This window comes from Anser brachyrhynchus (genome assembly GCF_964034855.1).
Source record: "Anser brachyrhynchus genome assembly, chromosome: 5".
Taxonomy (NCBI): domain Eukaryota; kingdom Metazoa; phylum Chordata; class Aves; order Anseriformes; family Anatidae; genus Anser; species Anser brachyrhynchus.
In genome coordinates this window covers 11,981,741-11,999,490 of record NC_137699.1, presented here as the reverse complement: position 1 = coordinate 11,999,490, position 17,750 = coordinate 11,981,741, and the positions used below count along the sequence as shown (strand labels likewise).

At 52.2% G+C, this 17,750-nt stretch overlaps 2 protein-coding genes across 3 annotated transcripts; one reads left to right on the top strand and one right to left on the bottom strand.

Annotated features, from left to right (window-relative positions):
* Positions 1 to 583: 583 nt before the first annotated feature.
* FTH1 (ferritin heavy chain 1) lies at positions 584 to 4,884 on the top strand. Its single transcript, XM_080592442.1, has 4 exons — positions 584 to 968; positions 2,627 to 2,773; positions 3,663 to 3,788; positions 4,542 to 4,884. Exons 1-4 carry the CDS (start codon positions 858 to 860, stop codon positions 4,704 to 4,706), a joined length of 549 nt encoding a protein of 182 aa, XP_080448568.1. The 5' UTR covers positions 584 to 857; the 3' UTR covers positions 4,707 to 4,884.
* LOC308195302 (bestrophin-1-like) lies at positions 4,542 to 17,689 on the bottom strand. Of its 2 annotated transcripts, XM_080592440.1 has the most exons (10): positions 17,057 to 17,689; positions 14,889 to 15,048; positions 14,081 to 14,175; positions 13,463 to 13,696; positions 12,247 to 12,401; positions 11,236 to 11,313; positions 9,323 to 9,475; positions 8,779 to 8,859; positions 7,807 to 7,958; positions 4,542 to 7,440 (listed from the first exon to the last, which is right to left on the bottom strand). In XM_080592440.1, the coding sequence occupies exons 2-10, from the start codon at positions 15,038 to 15,040 to the stop codon at positions 6,270 to 6,272; spliced, it is 2,271 nt and encodes a 756-aa protein (XP_080448566.1). In that variant the 5' UTR covers positions 15,041 to 15,048; positions 17,057 to 17,689; the 3' UTR covers positions 4,542 to 6,269. The 2 variants fall into 2 exon arrangements, with proteins under 2 accessions (XP_080448566.1, XP_080448567.1); XM_080592441.1 differs by lacking the exon at positions 17,057 to 17,689 and having other exon boundaries at positions 14,889 to 17,050.
* Positions 17,690 to 17,750: the final 61 nt, after the last annotated feature.

The following is a 17,750-nucleotide window of genomic DNA, read 5'->3' as shown; positions in this document are numbered from 1 at the left end:
CATGGGCCTCCTTCATCCCCAGGACCTGCTTCATCCTCAGGACCTGCTTCATCCTCAGGGAATCCTTTACTCTCAGGGCCTCCTTTACCCCCAGGGTCTCCTTCCACTCTCTACAACTCCCTGAAGGGAAGGTGTGGGGAGCTGGGGTCGGCATCTTCTTGCAGGTAGCTAGCAATAGGACTAGGGGGAATGGCTTCAAGTTGCTCCAAGGTGGAAATTAGGGGACATTTCTTCTCAAAGCGAGGGGTTAGGTATTGGGACGGGTTGCCCAGGGAGGTGGTGGAGTCACCGTCCCTGGGGGTGTTCAAGGGAAGGTTGGACGTGGTGCTGAGGGACACGGGTCAGTGGGTGACATCGGTGGTAGGGGACGGTTGGACCAGGTCATTTTGGGGGCCTTTTCCAACATTAATGACTCTAGGATTCAGGCCCAAGCCGACCCAACTGGGCCCGGCCCCGAGCACTGGGGCGGGCGGGGGGGGGACGGCGAGGGGAGGGGGACCGGGAGGAGGAGGGGGCGTGGCCAGGGTAAGGGGCGTGGCCGCCGGTCACGCGCCGCGGGGGAGGTGCTGAGTCACGCTGGGCCAGCAGAAGCGCGGCGGGCAGCGCCGCCAGTCCCCGCCCCCTCGCCCCCCCCCCCGTTTCCCGCCACGCCGGCGCGCATGCGCGCGGTGACGCCGGCGACGCTATAAAAGGCACGGCGTCGAAGGGAGCCGGCCCAGAGTGCGTCGGCGAGGCGGAGCGGAGCGGGTTCCTGCGTCAACAGTGCTTGGACGGAACCGGCCGCGCTCGGGCCCGCCGCCTCACTACCACCACCAGCCGCACACCGACACCGCAGCCTCTCCTCTCACGGCAGCGCGATGGCTACCCCTCTCTCCCAGGTGCGCCAGAACTACCACCAGGACTGCGAAGCGGCCGTCAACCGCCAGATCAACCTGGAGCTCTACGCGTCCTACGTGTACCTCAGCATGGTGAGGGGGGGAAGGCCGCTTTCGGGGGAGGGGGTGGGGGCTGCGTTTGGGGGGGGGGGGGCTCGGGGGTCTCTAGGCCCTGGTGATGTGGGGCCTGTGGGGGGTGTTGTGGTTTGGCCTCCCCGAGGAGGCCAGCCTCGGGGGAAGGCGGGCCTTCGCGGCGGGGCCGCCTCCTCCTCCTCCTCGCCGAGGGCTTCGCGGGGTCGAGCTAAAGGGAGAAATCCCGCCGCCCCCGGGGGAGGTTTTCCCCTGAAGGAAGGGGGCAGGGAGGGCGTGAGAGCCGCGGGGTGCCCCAGCCCCGCCGGGGAGGCAGGGGCGGCCCTCCCCGCGCAGCCTCCTTGCTCCGCCCGGGGACGGCGACAGCCGCTTATTTGCGCCGGTTTTCCGTAGGTGAGGCGCTTATCTCGGGCGGGGGCCGGTTACACGTTAACTGCTCTTTGTTTGCCGCCCCGGGCGGCCTCGTTATCAGCGCAGCTCAGCAGCCTCCGAGCGCCTCTGCCCTTGGGGCAGGGCTGGATGGCTGGGATTGCCTAACGAGGTGATTGGCGCCTCTCCCGCGGGCGTTCTCCTCTCGCAGGCACGGTCCTTCCTAGTTCTGAAGTGAATTAGGAATCCAGGGGTTTCTTGGCCCTGTGCCTCTTGTACTTGGCAAGAGACTCCGATTTTAGCCATAGCTGAGTTGAGTAACTCGGTATGGGCACGGCTCTGACCTCTGCAGCAATCCGGGTGACTTAGATTTGCAGGTAACTTGAGACTTTGTAGTGACACTGTAGTAAGTTGGGGCACCTAAGTGTACAGTTAAAGCTTCTTTCTGGGTTACTGTGGAGGGTTGAACCTCAGCTGCAAGCCAAATGTAACTGTTGGTGGTAGTAGTGACACACAAGCACCATTGTCTTGCCATGAAACCTCCTAACTGCTGGTTAAAGAGCAGAGAATTCCATGCTGTCTCATCTTGGAAATAACTGGTAGTTGATACAAAGCTTTCTATTGAAGTCTCCTTAAGACCAAAATAGAAATAAGCTGTGACTTCTAACAGCTATTACATATCCTGTTTTTCAAGAGATGACTTTGCATTTGTTGAACATGCACTTCAGTTAAACTTCTGTTTTTAAAAAGTGATACTGAAGATTTTTCAGAAGTAGAAAGTGTATTTACTAGTCTATTCCCCAGTAAACCTGGTGAAACACTCATGAGGGCTTTTCTGTAGAATTATCTTCAAGTTCTTTGCCCTCTGAACTAGTGTTATGAGTCAGAACCTTGACCAGTGATCATTGTAAACAAAGAACACAGGGAAAACTCATCCTTGTTTACAGCGAGGCATTTAGAGCCTGTGTTTAAGGCAGCAGAAGAGCAAACACAGTGGGGCATGGGTTTTTGTATATTTAGGAGTGAACTGCAAATACCATTTATTTGTGTTAATGATTGGGATGCAGGTTAAAACTTAATCCAGGCTGGGAAAATTGAACTTCTTATGAAGGGAAGAGCTCTGCCGTATTGCCTTGCTGTCTGTTGTGCTGCTGGCTAGCCCTAGCTTGGACTCTTGCTGTCTTGAAGTAGGGCTGATTGCAGACATGTCTGAAGTCACAGTATGAGCTTTGCTTCGTGTGCCTGCTGGAGTGAGTATTAGGCTTCTGAGCATGTGCATTCTTTCTTTTCAGTCCTACTACTTTGACCGGGATGATGTGGCTTTGAAAAACTTTGCCAAGTACTTCCTGCACCAGTCCCACGAGGAACGTGAGCATGCTGAGAAGCTGATGAAGCTGCAGAACCAGCGGGGCGGCCGCATCTTCTTGCAGGACATCAAGGTGAGGACTAGTGCTTTGGGTTGTCCTGTCTAATGCAGAACTAGACTTGGGGCCTGTCTCCAGGCTGGAAGGGAAGGAATTCCCTAGGGATTTCGGAGAGCAGCAGCAGCTGCTTGTATACTCCAGTGGACAGAAAAGGAAAGTGAAACAATAACAAAACATACAAAGCAAGTGATGCACAGTGCAGTTGCTTATGACTCACAGACCAATGCCCAGCTTGTCCCCAAGCAGTTCTGTTGTCTCTCCCTGGCTGACTCCCCCTTTTTTTATTGTTCAATGTGATGCCATATGGTGTGGGATATCCCCTTGGCCAGTTGGGGTCAGCTGTCATGGTTGTGTCCCTTCCCAGCTCCTTGTGCACCCCCAGCCTCCTTGCTGGCAGGGCGGTATGAGGAGCTGGAAAGTCCATGAGCTGATGTAAGCACTGCTCTGCAACAACTAAACACCAGTATGTTATCAACACTTTCTCCTACATCCAAAACATGGCACCATATCAGCCACTCTGAGTAAACCTTATCTCAGCTGAAACCAGGGCACCTGCTTGCTTAGGCTGTTAGATTACAAGGGTGGGAGGAGGAAGAAAGCAGCTCTGTTAAGTCTTACCCTGCAAGATTTCACTGAGCATAACAGAAGGACTTAGGGAACAGGCATCTCTGTTCTGTGACTTCAGCATGCATTCAGTTCTGTTCAGTGTGCACTATCAAGCTTTTCAAAACTTCAAAATGCCTGAACTTGGTTGTGCTCAAAACTTCCAGTATAAGACCCTTACTGGAAAGCTGCAGGATGCAGCAAGTTGCTTTTCTAAGCAGAGTCTGAGACAGAGCAAAGCATTTTAGATCTCTATTGGTCCTTGGTTACTTAAAATATGGTCATGGGCTTTCCCCTGTAGAAACCAGATCGTGATGACTGGGAGAATGGACTGACAGCAATGGAGTGCGCCCTGCACCTGGAGAAGAACGTGAACCAGTCGCTGTTGGAGCTGCACAAATTGGCAACTGAAAAGAATGACCCGCATGTAAGTGGCCACTGAAGTGAGAAAGTAGCTGTGCAGGGAGTGTGTGTGACTGGGCGGGAGGTGAACTGGGGGTACCTGCTGGTCCTACTGGTGAAAAAAGGGATGGACAAGCTGTGCAGCCCTCCCAAAGGGAAGGGCACAGGTGTCAGCACCTACTGCACCCATTTGGTGGGGTTATTGTGCTTTTTTTCTTCTTGCAGAGGACCAGTTATGTTGTGTTTGGGTGGTTACAGCTGTCCTTACAGAGCAGTGGGTGTATGGCTGTGTTCAGCCCCTCCTGATGCTCTTCTTCAGAACAGAAGGCATGTGGGCAACACTTCAGAGAAGTGTATTAAGCAATTCCCAAGTGTGAATAAACCTGTGGTTTCAGAGTACTTCTGAAAATGTCTGCAAGCTAAAGTTCCTCTAAAAGGAGTAACATGCTGGGCAACAGGTGTTAATAGTTACCATGAAGGGCTATACAGTGCTCTAAATGTGTTCAGGAACTTTCTTGTGGCGAAGAAAAGAATGTTTCCTGAACATGATGATATCGTAATGCAGGTTCCTGGAGCAAGTGTGCCTGGATAGGCGTGCCTCACTTTAGTTTTGCCTCAGTAATGCAAGAACAAGATCAAAGGCTACTTCTCAGATAGCTTCTGCAGCTTTAAAATTGTTCTTGTATATCATCTTTCACTAGGCAGAGTTAGAATGATTTCAGATCCTGTTTCAGCAGGATGAGCCATGTGCAGACCTAAACTTTCATCTCCATTTCAGCTGTGTGACTTCATTGAAACTCACTACCTGGATGAGCAGGTGAAGGCCATCAAGGAGCTGGGCGACCATGTGACCAACCTGCGCAAGATGGGGGCACCCAAGTATGGCATGGCAGAGTACCTCTTCGACAAGCACACCCTAGGGCACAGTGACAATGAGAGCTGAAGTCTTGCCACGAACACCACCCTGTGGGTTTCAGGAAGATTCCTGCTTTACTGTCCAGCAGTGCATGCATCTTCAGCTATCTAGATAAACAGTTCTCTTACTCTGTACCAAATATCAGCCTTCTTTTCTCTTGTGTTTTGTGTATCGCCTTCCATCCAATAAAGTGACTTGGTTCAAAGTGGTTCGTTCTGTTTTTCTTGAAAGGAAAGGATTGTGCTCCCTAGTCTCCACTGGGAGAGTCTTATCTTAAGCTGGGCATGAAGAAATGCATAAGGGGGGTCAAGTTGTACTTTTTCTTGCTTAACACTTTTATAAATTAGCTTTTTTTCTATCCAGTAGTATCCACTGCAGGAATTGCTCAGGGACTAAAGCTGTTTTAAAATGCTTTTGCCACTACAACTTGTGCTTTAATGCAAGGAAAGGGAGGCTTTGGTATCTCTGGGCTTCCTGAGTTGCTGAAGGGTGGGATTAATGCCTCACCGAGCATCATGCCTGCCTGGCAACTGGGACTGCACTTGTCTGTAAAGAAAACTTACTGTGAGTAAAGAGCTGTCTGTGTGCTCTAAGCTAGACAAACGGTGATTCAGGAACTACCTCGAAAGACAATGCTGGGAGTTGGGGGTGCTGGTGACACCAGCTGAGGCCAAACTATCTGAAAGGCAGAGGGGGGGGAGTATGTGAGGTGGACTGAATTTGTTCTGTTCCCTGTGGTGTGGGGAGTTCCGCAGCTGTTCCTGAAGATCTGAAAAGAGGAACACTTTTCTTTAACACTTTAAATTTCTATTGCACAGAAACTGAAATGAGGAAACAAGTGGTCCTGGACTTCAGCCTTGCTTTTTTTATTGTTGTTTTCAGGGAGAATAGTTAGAAATCTTACCTTAGTGGTGTCTGCTGCCATTGACAAGACTTCCTTGAGAGCTTTCAGGTCAGTGGCAGATGCGATGGGGAAATGGAAGCAATGTGAACACCTTTGCCTGCAGCCACCTGTTCAAGAGCCTTATCCCATTGCTTTCCCAGTATGGGGGAGTACCAGGTAGGTAGGGCTCCGTGAGGCACTGTGGGTCTGTATCACGGGTGCTGTGACTCAGTCCCTTTCTTTCCCTGGAGTATCTGTCAGTAGTGCAAGCCCTGCATGAGACATGTAGTGGGCCTTGTGGCAAATAATGTAAACTTGGGGTTCTAATTCCTGCTGTGAGGAGGTGTCACTGGCTGTATTCTTCTTCTGCTTTGGGCTACACCTGAATTCCAGGGTTGTCAGGATGCTGTCACCTCAGCTACAGTTCTGCTGTTAGGCATCTGTAATGCCTAACACTAAAAGTCTTGCTGGTTTTGCTAAAGTGTAGGGTTTTTCCTCACTTTTTTTCTTGTTGCAACACTGAAATCGTGTGCCTGCTACTGTACCTGAGGGCAGGAGTGTTGAGTCACCTGGGCTGGGCTCTTGGTGAATGCTCCAGCAGCTTGGGGTTTGGCTGCACTGCTCTTCTGTTGGCCCAGGTGTAAAGATATTGCAGTATCACTTGTATGGCAGGTATTTTAACAGACCTCTGTGTCTTTTGGTCTCCTTTAGCTGTACTGATCCATCAGATCGTCACATGTGCTCTCACTAGTCTCCATGATCACCTCCATCAGCCCCACGCAGTCACCGTCACCGAGGGAGATGCCAGAATCGTTTGGGGACGGGCTCTCCACTGGTCTTGTCTCTCTTGTCGGGGGATTATTACTGCTTCTGTTTCCTGAATCTCTTGTCCCAGAAACCTCTGACGGGTACGGGTCTGGCGCGCTGCTTGTGTCTTCTGAACTTAGGCTGTCGGGGCCTGCATTCCCCACGGGGGACCTCTCCAGCACTGGAGATGTTACAGGAGTGAAGGAGAAGCAGGGAGGGGGGCTGCTGGTGGGCGCTTTGGTGCCGGGGGGGTGCAGGGAGCTCAGCTGCTCAGAACCAGGGCCGGCTGTTGTGTTCTCCAGAGTTAGCCAGGGTGGCTGGGAGCCTTTCGAGCTCTTCAGGCTCTTGAAGTTGCCCTGCTTCTCATGGTTTGGGGACTCTGCCAGGAGGGGGAATTTAGGGCTGTCTGATGCTGTGGACAGAGCTTCTGGACTCCCCGTTGTGGCAGCTTCTCTGCCTCTACTGTTAGAGTTGGGTTTTTCTTCCACCGTTACAACCAGCGAGTCAGGACCTTTGTTCCTTTCCGTTGGCCAAATAAACGTTTCCTTGGTACCTGAGCCAAGGGAGCTCTGGCTTTTGTACATATCGCTCGTCCTGGAAGGCGAGGAGTTGGCGATGACGTCCCTGAGGGAATTGGAGCACGCAGCAATGCTGGAGAGCGCAGGGGGCTTCTTGCGGCCCTGGCGCCGGGAAGGGAAGATCATGGGGATGGAGCTGATCGGCGTCTGTGGAGCGCTGTAGAAACCGGGTCTCTCGTAAAATGGGGTTGACATAAAGGCATCAAACTCCCTTAGCTTTCCATCGTCGCCGTCCCACTGCTCCTGTGAGGTGGTGTCCCCCCTCGGGGAGGGGACAGCCTTGCCTGTGTCTTGGTAGGCGTAGTGCAAGAAGGGGGAGGTGGGCTCCCCTCGCCGGCGCAGCAGGTTCATCCGGGAGGAGGACCTGGAGAAGGTGGGTGACTGGACACCAAGGAGGCGGCCCAGGTGTCCCAGCAGTGGCGTGGAGTGGTTCGCCTCCTCGTTCTCTTTAATTTGCTCCAGGGGTTGGAACTCCATCTCTTCTTTCTGCATGCTGGGGAAAGGCAGGACAGGCTGTAACGCGGCCACGACAGGCAGTGTTTTGGTGGGGAGGCTGGCAGCACGGGAATGTTGCTGCCTGTGGCAAGCCTCTCCTCCTGTGTTGCCATTAATTGTGTGTTAGTCCCCCCGAAATAGCGGTGCTCATAGTAGAGGAGGGCAGCGAGAGGTCAGAGGCATCCTTTGCCAAGAAAGTTATCGGCTGTCATCTTTGGATGAGCCTGAAATATACTGGAGCAGGATTTCACAGACCGTGGGGGAAGAAGTTATTGCTCTCTTACCCCTTAAGCACAATATCCTGCGCAACACCTGATCTGAGGCGTAAATGTGGTCTGCTCTGACGCCCTGCAGTTGCACCCACCTGATATCAAAAGTAGAGCCAAGGAAGGAGGGGCGCTTGTACTCAGCAGTGGCTGCGGTGTAAGGTGGCTGGGGGTCGGGCTCGTTCCAGTATAGGTCCTTCTCCAGGATGGGCAAATCCTGATGCATCTCGTCCACTGCCATAAGGGACACCTACCGGGACAGCAGCAGTGTCAGCGAGTGGCGTTGCATGTGCCTATTGTCAGTGGACAAATAATGCAGGAGGGAGCAATGTAGCCCAGGGGTGAGATGAGTAGCTAGCTTTGATATGTGTTTTTATTTTATTTTTATTTTTTATTTTTCACATGGAGAGATTTGATTAATTAAAAGGAAGGTGATTCTGAAGGAAAAATGAAAGCAACACACTCGCTAGAACAGACAAGCTTAATGTTAGGAAGGACTGAAGGTGGAGAGTAACTGCATGGAAGAAACCAGAGGAGGCAGTTTTAGGTACAGACATAGGGTGGGAAAAGATAGGAAGAGGCAGGAATGATTTATCATCGAAAGGCAGCGAGGGTCTGAAACAAGTCAGGATCCATCATGTGTGCCAAAATATGGGCTAAGGGGGCCGGGTGGAACTGCTGCTGGTCTCTGTGTACCAAATGTATCTCTATGTGCCAAAAGCCCTGTGTTGCTTGGTGTGTGTGTGTCTTCCTGGCACACACCTTGCCCTAGTTTTCCTGGAGCCTGGGATGTTTCCCTGGCTGCTGAGAAGGAACACTGAGCTGGTTGCCTTCACCCTTGTATCCACTGGGGAACCTTATGCTCTCCTCCTGCTTTCCTAGCTGTCTCTTTTTGGAGATCCTGAGCCCCTTCTTAACATACAGCCACCGAAGCCTCAGATAAGCACAAGGGTCATGGACTGCTTCTCTGCCCCACTGCAGGCAGAAGTGCTACAGAACATCACGACTATGCTGAGCCCTCAGGTGCTCTCCTGCCTCTGTGGGCCAGGAGGCTCCTGCCTTCACCGTACCTGCAGGTTCCTGTCGATGAGCCAGTTGGTCTCAAAGTCATCATCATCCTCCCCAAAAGGGTTGATGAGCTGTTCGGCCACCTGCACGTGGAGAGCACACAGCAAGGGTCACGGTCGTACCCACCCTTTTCCCTGCAGGAGGAAGGGCCACGGGGCTCAATCCAGAACTACCCTCAAGGGTGATGTGTCCTGAATTTGGAGCAATGCTGTTTCCCCCCAAAAGGGGTGGGTTAAAACCAGAACCTTTCCAGTTGTTAGGAGGCATCGGTACACACAGGAACTGCCCCGTGCTTGCTGCAGACCACGTGCAACACTCTGCAGATAAAGCGCAGCCCACTGCCTCTCTTTTCCCCAAACTAAGCAAAGGTGGAGTTGGTCTTCAGAATGAGGTGCTCAGAAACTGAAGGTCTTGGCAGTGCCCTCAGTCCCTGTTGGGTCCCAGCACCCGGCACGTTGCCCACAGCTCAGCCCCTGCTGGCACAAACCAGGGAAAAACCCGTGTTTGGGTCAGATTCCAGTTCCAGGCATGTTTTCTTGGACTTACCTTTAACCAGCCAGCATAAAAGAAGAACTGCAGAAACGTAAAGACTGGCACGAAGAGATCTAGCTCGTGGCCAGGATATGCTTTTTCCGGATCCAGGAACTGCCGCCCGATCAGACAGGCCAGGAAGAAGCTGTAAACAGCCACGGTCACCACCTGGGAAAGGTGCCAAGGGACACAGCAGAGGCCCTTGAGTTCCCAACTTGCTTTCTCAGCATCCCTCTCCTAGTTCCACCCCAAACAGCAGCGAGCTGCTGCAGATGTTCTGGCTCTGTAGCATTTTGAAAGCCATGTACTCAGTTACAATATACTTCTCCTCTGCTTTTTTTTCCCCCCCCCCCCAGGAAGATGCATTTCTGCTGCAGAAAGCTTTAATTATGCCCTTTGCCCTTCATCTGTTTTGTACATTGCATGGAATGGAAACGCCACTCTGCCCCTGGAATGCCATACATGTAGGCATCACAGAGAGAAGGTGGCACCTGACATCCTGGGTGGAAGGAGCTTACAGCACTGACACATGGCTGCATGGTTTATTTGCTGATAATTTAAGGTGTGTTTGCCTCTCCTGGTATTTCTCTTGAGCCCCTCACGGCTCGGTCCATGCAAGCAGGCCCCTGTTAAATTTGTGAGGGGAACTCTGAGCATAGCTGCCAGCTCTGGACTGACTCCTTTTTGGTCCTAATGGTGGATTTTTTTTATATGTGCCTGCTTGCTTGCCCAGATTTTCAGGCTATAATGAGTAATCATGGGACTGGAAACTTCCCCTTTGCAAATTACTAGCAGCTGAGGCTCATTGCCATCCAGCAATCAGGGAGGGGTCAAAACAAACACCCAGCACCACAAGATTTAAGCTGTCCCTGCAGTGAGCAGCATGGGGTTGTTCCATAGTGGGCAGGTTACTTGAAATGGCAGACTTTGCAATCTGGATGTGCACCTGTAGAAAAATGGGTTGTGCACTGCAGAGGGGGCAGAGACCCTGTCCAGACTATCTGGCAAACCCTGCTCACAACTTCAAGACCTGAATGTTGCTCCTGGAGCAGCTGCCAATTTGGGGCCAGCCTTTTCTACAGCCTGACGTGGCTCTGTCACTTCTTCCTGATCATCTCAGTAGCTGAGACTCTCTTTCCTGTGCTTGGGGTAAGGCTTTGGTGGAGCTGAGGTCTTCTTCCTATGGGCTTCTTGGTGGGGGGCTGCAGCACTGTGCCAGGGTCACAAAGTATTCTGCCCCAAAAGTAAATTTGGGATGCTGGTGCAACATGTTATGGTATTGCTTTTGCTCCTAGTTTTCAGGGCAGCGGGGTCTGTGCAGGGATGTAGTTTCCTAATGTGTTCCTTGTTAACCTTCAGCACTGCAGGAATGGAAGCAGCTCCCTTTTCATGGTGGCGTGTGTTAGTGTTACCTGAGCAGCTGTATGTTTGAGACAAAGGAGCAAATTAGTACTAAAGGTTCTGTCTGGAGTTGTGTTGGGGGAACTCAGGCAGCTGAGCACATGCACAAAGCTCTCTTTCATGCATGTGGCATAACTGCATCACAGCTGCCCTGTGTGCTGGAGCAGATTTGCTGGCAGACAGCTCTCAGCTCTGCAGTGTTGGATCTGCACGTATCTGGGTTTGCTGTGTGTCCACGTGGAGCACATCACGGGTAAATAATTACCCTGTGTGTTTCTGTAGAGGTGGCTGTGCCTGAGTTACAGAAATGAGGCTGGGCTGAGCGTGTGCTGCTGGGTTTCGCATGCAGGAGAGCCAGCTCAGGCTATGTGTATAGGTGTGGGTGAGGGGTAGAAGTGAACGGAGCATCAGCAAGGTCCTTGTGTAGGATGGGTATGGGTGGGTGTCAGTGGGGATTCCCTTGTAGCATGCACAGGTGTGGGGGGATCCCTTCTCACCCCCATGGGTGTGGGGGGATCCCTTCTCACCTGCGTGTAGACCAGAGGGATGCTGATCCAGTCGTAGCCGTAGAGCCGCCCGCACTGGCTACGCAGAGTGTTGAGTTCCTGCAGTGGGGAAAAGGAACATGTTGTTGGTACCAACTTTGTGTGTCCTTTCCTGGCCTTCTCTAGCCCATCCCCTCCTGCTCACACCTCCCCTGGTAGGTAGGACTCAGCTGGGACTCCTGCTCCACTGGTGTCCAGCCTATCCCCACCAGACAACCAGCAGGGTCTCATGCTTCCCTGGAGGGCAAGCTGCCTGGATGTCCGCATCTGAGACCACGGTCCCTTCCTAGCTCACTTCACAGCAGAATTTCTCTCTTCAAAAAGTGAGCAGCTCATCAGGTTAGGCAAATAATGTCTTAGAAGTATCCATCTCTCCTTCCTGATTATATGGTGAGTCTAGACAAATATAGCCCAGAGGGATGAATTTCACTCCCGGCAGCAGAGGCAATGCAGTTCTCTGCACGCAAATACCAGGGAGGATGAGCTGCTCTGGAGCCTCTTTTAATCTACAGCTGCGCAGGGATCACTGCCAGGTCCTGCCTGCGGAGCACAGCCTGCTTCCCAGGACTATCCAAGGGTTGTCGATAGTGAAGTTCTCCCCATGGACCGTGGTTATTGAAGGTGCTTTTGACTTCTGATGGTCCCTTCCAGATACGTGTTCTGCTTCCTTGTGCCATTACTACACCTAGATATGAGCCACATGGCTCCTTCCCATCCTAGTTTTGAGAAAGGTGTCGCGTTCCTCTCTCCTCTTGTGTGTGCCATTGCTAACCTGTCACCAGGCCACGAAAAGCTCTGTCCTGTCATGAGTAGGAGAGCTGCAGTGAAGGTATTTCCCATCAAAATTAATGCAATATCCCCAGGGACAGGCCTGGCTCACTGTCTGCACATCCTACTTCAGTATTCCTTGCATGACCTCTGAAAATCCCTGTGGTTCTTCCCAGAGAACTGGATAAGGATCTCCAGCAGTTGCCTGCTGGCTCTGTCACTCACGTTCAGGATGCCCTGGAGCAGCACGCTGTCACGGATCCTCCCCTCGTTCCTTGCCTTCACCGCTAGGTTGGAGAACCACACGCAAGGGATCCAAAACTTGTTGTGGGGGGAATTCAAACTCTCGAACTTCTTGTGCTCTTCTGGGGTCATGAGACCTGGGTGGGAAAGAGTAGATGGGAGAGGAACGTCCATAGAGAGTGGAAAGGAGCTGATCTGGTAGGAAACAGAAACATCTAAATTTCTGGTGGTCGCCTCAACTCTCCTTATAATTGCAGGAAAGATTTGGGCACTCACCTTTGGGGGGGACATAAAAGGACAAGGAGTCTTGTTAAAACTGTGATTCGTAGCAGTGTAAGAAACAGATTTTCTCATTTCATAGAATATACTGAGTTGATGATTCCTGTGGGTCCCTTCTGAGTCCAGCTCCTGGCTCTGCCCAGGACCACCTGAAAATCAGGCTATATGTCTGAGAGCATCCACCATTGGGAAAATATAGTACTGCTGAGGGTGCAAATGCCTAGAGAACGTGATGACTTGTGTGCTAGAACTGCCTGTTTCTCTCTGGATTGAGAAGGGAGTCCAGATGACTAGGGCAGTTGCAGACATCTCCCTGTGTATAAACTGGAAAATGTTGTACCGTGAGGAGCATCTTCAGAGAGAATTCAGGGAGCCCTGCATTTGAGGTCTGTTTAGGTCAGAGTCTCCCAATTCTCACCTTCCCAGGGGAAAACTCTTACCCTGAGAGGATAAACTTAAAACTTGGCAGGGGTCTGCTCACGCTCTGCTGTAGGCCTGTGCACAGGGTCACTTACTGCAGAGCAGCTGCTAGGGAAGTCGCTGCACCACAGTTACAGGAATCTGATCAGTCAGGGATGCCCCGTGACCTGCAGCATATCTCCATTCACACACCTGCTAGTTCCACTCCCCTTACATAAAAAAAAAGGTGAGCAGAGATGCTTCATGTTTCAAATAGGCACTGCAGCCATAAGTAGGAACAAGCATGCTGTGAAACAGGGAAATGTAAACAGTTATTTCAGAGGAGCAGGGATAGTGCACGAGCAGATGCTGAGGACCGACAGCAGAGCATGTAGTAGCACTTTCTCTACTCCAATATAGAGGTCAAGGGGCCATTTACAGAGCTCCTGGCCCCAAGCCCAGCAGCAAGGTGCTGCCTGCCTGGGGCCAGAGCTGTGCAGGAGGCAGTGCCAGCACTGACCTGCCCTCACGACGTGCTCCATGCTGGGGAAGCGCTTGTAGACGGCGGTGCTGACGGAGCGCAGGATCAGCACGCTGCACAGGTTGCTGTAGCGCATCAGTGTGCGGCGCAGGAGCCGCCCGTACTCGTCCTCCCCGTCCACGTTGCAGGAGACCAGGTTCATGATGCGGTCGGGCCACGGGATGCTCTCGTACTGAGCCCACCAGCGGGACACGACCAGGGCCACGTAGAAACCTAGAGGGGAGCTGACCACGTTAGCCGCCCTGAAGGAGCAGGAGGTGTACATGCTCGTGTCACTGGGTGATGAGCGAAGGCACGCCTTGCAAGGCAATTGAGATCTCCGTGATAAAGCTAGAGCCTGCCTTTCAGTTTGTTTGGAGATACTTGGTCCCTGCCCTCCTGGGAGAACCCAGAAGGTGCCAGTACAGCCGGATGGTGAAAGCTGTGTGCGTAGCTCACAGCTCCGTCATGGGATGATGCTCTCTGCCTGGGGGTTTTACAGAGGCAGGGTGAGGGAACTGCTTGGTGAATCCTGCCTACCCGCAGAGCTATGACAAAGCAGGGAGACAAATGCTGCCCCGTTCCCCTCCCTGCACACTCACGGTCAGAGCTCCTTACCCAGCACAAAGGACACGGGGATTAGCTCAGCATAGCTGTTGCAGTAGAGCGCCAGCTTCTCAAACATCAGCCTTTGGCTTTCACTGAGGATCAGCCTAAAAGGGAGAAAGAGAGTCATCAGCCTCACATAAGAGACCCAGGCCTGCTGGGATAGGAACCTGGCAAGGGAAGGTGAGGATGTGCAGCCACAACACGGCCGCTCTGTGAGCCTGACGATGATGTGGGTGAGCAGCCTAGGGCGTCAGCCCCAGCTCTGCTCCTGCCAGCAGTGGCTGTTCTGACATGTGTTCCTGCCTCTGTCTCAGAGCTGCTTTCCTCCCGCCGTGCTCTATCCGTGCACGTTGACCCAGCTAGGGGAGGTCCCTGACTTTCCTCGTTAAAACCAGACCAGCCACAGAGTACGGTTGCCTTATCACAGGTCTGCAGCCCCAGGGCTGATGTCTGCTCTCAGAAGCGTTGCTTGCTGTGTACATGAGGGAAATTCTCTTCTATTGCTTCCTGCTATTACTAGTACTTCCAGTACTGGTTCAGCCTTGGTGTCTACATACCATTCTTCTCAGGTAGTCACCAAATGCAAATCTTCATCCCCAGAAAGAGGAACTGTTCCTCTCCAGGCCAGAAAAAGGAAATCCGTCAGCTGCTAAGCCATACTGGTGCGGTGAGGAAGGACCTTTCCTTTCCTCCTCTGAACAGAGGCTGGCAAGTGTCTGGCCAGTTCCTTTTTATCAGGACTGTATTGCTCAGTTGTCATGCTCTGGGACAGGCTGAGAGTGGGGGGTTGTGTTAGTGCTGCTGCAAGGATGCCCACCTGTAGACAAGACTGATGGCGAAGTAGAGGGAGATGAAAATAAGGAACTCGGAGTAGAGGAGCTTGTAGATACTGCCTTTCCACTGCAGCAGGAGTTGGGAGAAGGTGCCTAGGCGGGCATCGGCCACGCGGTTGGTGTATGTCACTGTCATCACAGATCCTGGCAGAAACACAAAATGGGCAGATATTGAAGCTGCCAGCAAGCCTGAACAGGGGCAGGAGGCAGAGAAACCTCAAGTGTCCCAGCAGGCAAACAAGATCGAAGGAAGGAGGAGAGGAAGACTGAGCTGAGACCAAAAGACAGGTCAGATGAAGTCATTAAGGTAGGAAACCATGAAGAAGTTTATGGGGAGATTTCTTGGTGCAGATCCAGATGAAGGTACCTCTGGAGATTTCACGGGTTTTGTAGCACTCGTCCAACAAATATTGCTGTCTTTAAATTTGGGCTGGGGGGCATATCTGGCCTGTGCCGGTCCCGATCCTGCAGGCAGAACAGCTTTCCCTGTTAGAGACCCGAGGGATGGGGTTTGGAGTTTGGCCAGGCTCACAGAGCTCAAATTCCAGCAACTTCACCTCCCCACTCTTTCAACCATACATTGCACAATAAATCATGCCGAAAGGAAGAAGGCATTCAGGCTCATGAAATGCTTCCCAATCATGCAGCATCCCTGCTGCACTTCTTGTCTAGCCCTAAATACATAATTATTAATCATAATTAATTGTCAGACTCACGTAAACCTGAAGCTGTAAAAAAACACAAGCCACTGTAATCCGTGCCAGGCAAGCACAGATCGTTTCACGAATAATTATCCAATGTGAAAACTGTTGGAATTTCTAAGCCAAAACACATCGCCAGATGTTACATAGACATTGCAGTGACACTGATGTTAATAACACCAAGGTCTTGGGCTCTTGTCTGAATGACGGAGACAAAGAAGTGCTTCCAGGGATGATTCAGACCTTACTGGTCTGCAGAGGTGAGTTTGTGTCCATCCTCCTTATTTAAGCATCTCAGTGAAAGACCTACAGTTAGGTGGAGAAAACTCAGCTCCCAGTGAGCTGGCTCTGTGAAGAGAAACTGCAAAATTTGTTGGCTGCTTCAACAAACAGCAGGCTTCGTTCTGAATTTGGCTTCTCGGTGCTGCACCTCCTTTGTGTTTCCCTGTCCTAACTCTGCCTGAGTCCCCTCTTACAGATTATACCGGAGGGACAGAGCTGGCACCCACCCTGTTGAGAGCTGCACAGATGCACCTTTAACTAGAAACTCATGTGCGTTTGTGCCCTTTCCGTGTGTATTTTTGCCCAGTGCACAGGACTGTGAATAGTGGTTTTTAAGCGCCCTAGACCCTATACGCACACGGGCTATACAGATGAGAAATGTATGGGAGCACCCATAAATTTGTTGGGGGCTGCTTGCAGGAAGCAGACTGTTTGCTCTGTGCTTTGGGTCTTGAAATTGCTGAGGGAGACTCCTCGTTGCGTAATTCAGATACAGAGCCACTTTTTACCAAACATGGAAAACTTCAGCTCTTGTCCACGTAAATAATGGACACCACCTCTGTGCAGTCCTGCTCGGGCGCAGGATATGGGGATTTTCCTACTGATTTTGCCTTCAGCTCTGCGTGGTTAAGGCAGCTCCCTGCCCGCCTGCTGGTCTATGCAGGACGTCCCCGGTTGTCACTTGGCAGCTGGCACACTCACGGCACCGATTGGGGTTGAGATGCATGGTGTGAGGCAGTTCGCTGCAGCACTGGCGGTGGTAAAGCGGTCAGTTTGGGGACAAAGAGCCACCCCTGTGCAGATCCCACACAACCCAACGCCACCCATGGGGCCACGGGAGAGCGTGGCGTTGCCACCCCTGTGCCTGATCCTACATCACCCTGGCTGATCCATCCGATCTAGCTGTTGCACCTGGGGATCAACTGACACTAATCAGACAAATGGAGTTCACAATGATCAAGATCTCACAGTAGCAAGCCAGATTTGCCTGTACAAGGTGTGTTACCCGCCGTGTAACACTGGAAACAGACACAAACGCCTCCTGCAGATGCAGAGAACAGATACAGAGGACAGATAGAGTGAGAGGAGCGATGAGTTCACAAGACAGACAGATCGATCGGCTAGTCTTTGAAGGAATCTACCTGATCCTGTGAGGGCTAGATACTCACAGTCATGGGCTCCTGGGCTGCACCGGAGACGGTGAAGGTTTGGTCCTGCACGTGTCCTTGCTGGGTCCTTTGTGGCCAGCGCCACAACCCGCCTCCTCTTGGCTCGTGGGGGGATTGAACCTGGCAGACACGGTGTGCTAAGGAGCCTGAAACCCACTTGGGAGCCGCAGCCGGTCACTTGATGCCATAATCCTTCCTCATTACAAAAGAGACTCTGTTGTCTTTTGCCCCGTTCCCTTCTAATCTTCTGAGTAAGCTCTGGGTGTTTATAGAGGCGGCCGGAGGAGGGGAGGCAGGGCTGGCTGCTCCACAGCTGCTGCTAATTCCTGGCACAGCCATAGTGGCTGCCAGAGGAGAGGCATTTTCCTCTAATTCTTTCCTGTTTGGTACCTTTCTCTGTGTCATGATCTTGCAGAAGCCCCAGGAGATTAAGTAGGGCTGGAATTTTCCACAAGTGCTATAAAAGTGTCCCCCTTCAGAGCCCGTGCAGGTCCCTCTTCCCTGGGTGTTAGCTCCCTAGGTTTGGGAAACACCTGGCCCAGAGCTGCCTGGCTCTCAGCAGAGGTTTCTCTGCCATCCCTCTCCCTTCTCACTGTCTCTTCCAGCTGTGGTTTTGATGCTGGGGACTTCCACCCTGCCACTGGCTCCCTGAGACTCTTTCCATGTGTTCACTTTTTTTTCTACTTGTTTCTCC